This window comes from Microplitis demolitor, chromosome 10 (genome assembly GCF_026212275.2).
Source record: "Microplitis demolitor isolate Queensland-Clemson2020A chromosome 10, iyMicDemo2.1a, whole genome shotgun sequence".
In the NCBI taxonomy this organism is placed as follows: Eukaryota; Metazoa; Arthropoda; class Insecta; order Hymenoptera; family Braconidae; genus Microplitis; species Microplitis demolitor.
This window is the reverse complement of record NC_068554.1, coordinates 13,199,969-13,205,497: the sequence shown is the minus strand read 5'-3', so window position 1 is coordinate 13,205,497 and position 5,529 is coordinate 13,199,969. Positions and strand designations below refer to the sequence as shown.

The window sequence follows — 5,529 nt, the reverse complement described above, 5'->3', positions numbered from 1 at the left end:
GGATATTTATGGGCCATGAGAAGAGACGCGACGGGGTTATAAATATATTTTAACTGTGCAGGATTTATTAACAAAATTCGGGATAGCAATTCCACTCAGACCGCAAGAAGCTGAGGATGTAGCAAAAGCGTTGGCAGGAAAAGTAATTTGCTTGTTTGGGGCACCAAGAGCAATTCGGACGGACCAAGGAACAAATTTTATGAGTGATATGATACAGTCCTTACGCAATTTGTTTCGAATAAGACATTTAAATACAACAGCGTATTATCCGCAGTCTAATGGATCAATCGAGAGGAGCCACCACTCTCTTACGGAGTACCTGAGAGCTTTTATAGACAAATATCGAGAATGGGATGAATGGCTTGATTTTGCGATGTTTTCATACAACACGGGAGTACACGAGGCGACGAATTATACTCCACACGAACTCGTTTTTGGACGACCCGCATCAGTGCCATCTGAATTTTCACGAGAAGGAGCGACGGGTGGAAGATCGTATCATGATTACCTGAATGAATTGGTTGACACGCTGGAAACAACGCGTAAGTTAGCGAAAGAAAATTTGGAAAAAGCTAAGGAGAGATCAAAGAAATATTACGACAGAAACGCAAAGGAAAGAATTTTTGAGGTCGGCAACTGGGTGTGGCTGTTGAAAGAACCAAGAGCGGATAAAATGAAAGATCATTATGACGGGCCGTATAAAATAGTCAGAATATTTGACAACAAGAACGTCGAATTAATCATAAAAGGGAGAAATCGTGTAGTTAATTAGGATAAGATAAAACTTGCGCATATTGTTTCCGAGTCCGATTCAGCAGACCCACAGTTGGAGATGCAATAAGACAATAATGAAATTACTCTGTTGGCAGATAAATGAAGAAGAGAAAAAATGGAGTACGAGGAAGCAAGACGGCTGATGAACGAGGCAATAGATACGAATAGCAACGACGAGGTGACAACAATAATAAGACGATACGGGTTGTCAAACGCACCAGAATGGAGGGGAGGATCCGCGCTCATTATAAGGGCACTGCTAAGGAAAAAGGAAAAGGGGGTGCAGGCCCTCATTGTGCAAAACGCGGATATAAATGGACCAAGACACGCAAACTACATAGTTCCATTATGCAGAATCTTAAAATATTCGAACACGGAATTAGCATGGTTACTCATTGCCCGGGGTGCAAATATCAATGCACATAATGATGATAGTGGGAATCGACCGATATATTTGCTCGTCATCGCTGCTGGACAGAAAACAGGAGCAAACAGGGCAGGACTAATAGAAATAATGGAATACATGCTACAAAATGGAGTCGAGGTGGAGGCGAGGAATCGTGAAGGAGTCGCAGCCATAGGAGACGTACGACAAGGGTATATGGAAATAGTTAATTTGTTTACTGAACATAATGTGAATATGGACATTGAAGATGAAAAAGGAAGAACACCATTATTCTATGCAGCGGAGTATGGACAATCGGAAAAAGTAAATGCATTATTAAAACAAGGGGCTAGAGTAAATCATAGGGATTGCCACGGAATGACACCACTGTCCATGATATTTAAGAAAATTCTAGCTTGCCGATATGAAGGAGACAATTTGTACAGTCCAGATCATATAAGAAAGATGGAAATAACGGAAATGCTAATAAAATTTGGAGCCAATGTCAATCAGCAGACGACTAATGAAGGGTCAACATTATTGCACCTAGCAGGAGCAAGAGGGTATGATGAGTTGTAACAATGCTGCTAGAAAATGGAGCAAATGTTAATCTAAAAGATAAAAAGGGAAGATACGTGGTGCAATATTGCAGATATGCGCGGCAAGATGATGATTTGCCTGCAGGATACGAAAAAGAGCCGGATGAAATGTCGTCAGTCACTGAGGGACATGTTAGTTGGATGCATTCGATAATAAGACAGTTCCTCATAAGGAAAAGAATTATGGGAGATATGATAAACCAGGATTTGGAGCTGGAATTGTTGTACTTGAAACAAAATGAAGCGGAGTATGAAGTTAAATGTAAGAAGGAAATGGAGGAAATGAAGGAAATTGTGTTAATACGTCAAGGAAAAAGAGAAGTGACACCTGTCGACGTGTAGAAAGCATCAACAGAAGGTATGAGGCGATTTATAAGACATAGGGATTTTGTCCGAAAGCTTCAACGAGGAAAGATCGGTCACTATGGGAAAGACATGTGGGAAAAAGGCGTGGCGGCAAGGTACAGGGAGAAGCTTATCAAACGGGCTATTCGAGTACAAAATAATGTGACGAGAAACAGCAAGATGCCGTTAGGAAATTTGTCAAAGTACATGCTGGATGAAATCGTTAGTAATATTAATAATGAAGAGCTCATCAGGATGACACGCATGGAGGAATAATTTTAGATGTGGGAAAAGAAGTGGAAATGAAAAGAAATAGTCGTAAATACGTGAATTAGAAAAAAGATATAATAGTGGAACATGATTATTGAATGTACTAATAGTTAGGTAAAAAAAAAAAAAAAAAAAAAAAAAAAAAATTAATAAAGAATATAATTAACTTGAAGTTCACCCTCTGATTTTTTTTTCTCGTTGTAATAATAACAGGTAAAGCTAGAATGAAGAGAATGGGAGGAAGGATTTAAATATTTCATTGCATGAAAACCCAGTACCGGTAACCTATTCTTCTACTTTTACTTTTTGCTACTTTCTATTGCATGGCTTCAGATCATATACTCGAAACTTCAATAAATTCTTTCTCAGGCTCGAGACTTTAATCAATAAGTGATAATAATAAATCTATAATAAAAATTTGTAGTATTATTTAAGTTAAGAATATAAATTACGAATGACTGTGCATAATTCCACGGGGTATTTAAATAAATTGAGAGGGGAATAAGTAGAGAAGGAATGTAAGTATAAATAAAAGATTCATTTTATGCTAAAAAGCGCTGAGGTAAAGGGGGAGTGAAAGAATTATATAATTATAAAGATAAAATTATTACGAAGATAGATGTAAATGATAGTGGTAAGTGGTGATGATAATTAATTAGCTAGTATACGACTATTTGTGGACAGAGTAACGTTGCAGTCTGGTTATCCTCGGTACACATGGTTCCAAAGTTGACGAGTGGCGACAGTTCAATTCATCTAAATAAAACATTTTTTTTATTAGTATGATTAGGTTAATCTGGAAAAGAGAAAATTACATAACTTATCGATCTTGCGGAATTTTACCTCCCTCACCTTTTCCTCCGTCATACAGGCTTAAGTTTAATCTCCTTCCTCCCCAGTTATCTTTTTTTCACTAGGTTGTTGATGTCTCTCTTACTTTTCTCGTTCCCGAATCCATATTTTCCTCCCTTTCATTTGGAGTCAATGCGTGCCAGAAATAGGTGTTATTCGCACCTATAACGTGGGCATATTAACAAATTAGGGTATTGATTATATAGCTGAATAAAAAAAAAAAAGGATATTGAAATATAAGTTATAAATTACTCACATTATATTGGAAAAAGAATCAACCTTACAAATGAATGGGAAATATACACAGTAGAATTATTTTAACTACAGATTGTAGTTGCCGTTGTGGATTAAACGCCTATGAACGCGGATAATCTTCAATAACGAATTCAATAATTCGGGTCAGAGAAAACTATATTTTTGGGATTGGTGAGTAAACCAAATCTTCTTTCCTTGTAAAATTCACTATTTTTCTCGCAGCATGCGAACAAGTGCAATTGGGACGGTTATAGTAAGTAAAATGTTAATTAAGCAAAACGAGAAAAGTATAAGCTGTGGATCTTTTCGAAAAAAAGGGAGAACAAGAAAAATATTATCATAGAACAATTAAATTTTATTAATAATAATAGGTAACGAGCTATGTAAAATTTTTCTGTTATGAATAGACTCATTACAATGATTACTTTAAAGGCACACTAACATTATTTTTTTTTGTTTTGTTGTTACGCGTTAATATAAGGAAATACTGGTTAAGTATAAGGGAATTCATCTGCTTGCAGAAAAAAAAGGGAAATCCTTTCTTTTCAATACCCAAATTAAATAAAAAAAAAAAAGAGAGGGAGAGAGAAAGGAAAAAACTAGGCGGTTCTATCCAGTAGCTCCTGGATGTTGGTTAGAAGATTTCGAACTGGGCTCAGGTCACCTAAGTAGTGGTAGGGGTTGTGGCATTCCTCCAGGGCAATCTCGGCCCGAATCCACCGCCTTCGCCGCACCGCAACTACGCGATTGGGGGTGGTGAATAGGTCCTCGAGAATGACTGGAAGTAACCCGGTGAGGCAGGATACGTCATCCAGGAAAGTCAAACCGGAATTGATAACAATTCAATTTTGAAGCGAATGTTTAAATTATTAAGGAAAATTCTATATTATGAGAACGATAAATTAAAAGCCGGCAAAATTTTGTTTAGGAATTATTTGAACAAAGAAAAAGTACTAAATTTATTTTATCATGGTGATAAGAGAATAATATTTTAATAAATGAGGAATGGGAAGTCAAAAACTATTTTTGTAGGAAATTAGAGGTATTGAGTGAAAATGTTAGAAAGAATGAAGTGACGTTTTTTTTCTCTCCCTCCTCGGGAGATAACAGAATTTTTTTTTGAATTATTAAAATTTCGAGGAAACGGTTAATAGAAGGTACGAAATTCTAGGGAAAGGTAAAAGGAAGAGAGAATTTTTTTTTCTCTCGCTTCTTTCTCTTTTTGGAAAAAACCATCAGTTAAAGACATGTTAATCTTAAATTCATTAGAGAACTCTAAGCTGTTGTAGAATTAAAAATAAGGAAAATATGTATTACCTTACGAGATGCCTAGATTTCAAAATATCGTTACACAAGTTGTATCGCTGAAATGGTCTTAAGAGTTAAATACAATTCTGGCACAAAAAAAAACAAAAATAAAAAAAACTAATTTATTTTCCTTACCCAATGGGAAAACTTGATCGCACCAATCGGTATCACTGAAGCGCGGAGCAAGGACGTGAAGATCAGAATTTTTTTTTTAATTGGTAGAAATGAATAATTTTTCTTTATATATACTGAGACAAACCGCTTTTCATTTCGCGATTTTCACCAGCAGCCACCAGAATTCGCGGGTTGAACCCTGGCTTAGGCTGGCCTCTAACAAATTTTATTTTACTTGGGACAGAGCAATGGGCTAGAGTTCTTGCAAAGCAAGGACCCGCACTTATTCAAACTCGGCAACGTATATAAAAATCTGTTAACTTACCTCACGGCTTATTATTTATGAATTATTTCTTATAATTAATTTAATTATCGTATATAACTTAATCAATCAGTATTATGTCTTATTAAATAATTTTACCAGTAATTTAGGATATGACTAAAAGGTAGTAGATAGAATATGAAATTATACAGAAAATATGCAAGTTTATTGCCAGTTATAATAATTCTCAATTACTTACAATGAATGTCGCTGAATAATACAATATAGGTGGTCCGAATAACAATGGATGGCCACGTGAAAAGCGTTGGTTGTTATGATCAAAGAATACACTGATTTTATATTTT

General features: G+C 35.8%; 1 protein-coding gene across 1 annotated transcript; it reads left to right on the top strand.

The window, feature by feature from the left end:
• Positions 1-889: 889 nt before the first annotated feature.
• LOC128668855 (ankyrin-2-like) lies at positions 890-1,738 on the top strand. Its single transcript, XM_053742660.1, has one exon. The coding sequence runs from the start codon at positions 890-892 to the stop codon at positions 1,736-1,738; it is 849 nt and encodes a 282-aa protein (XP_053598635.1).
• Positions 1,739-5,529: the final 3,791 nt, after the last annotated feature.

What these genes read in the sequence shown, in the direction of transcription:
- LOC128668855 (XM_053742660.1), top strand. Translation starts at nt 890, where the DNA reads ATGGAGTACGAGGAAGCAAGACGGCTGATGAACGAGGCAATAGATACG.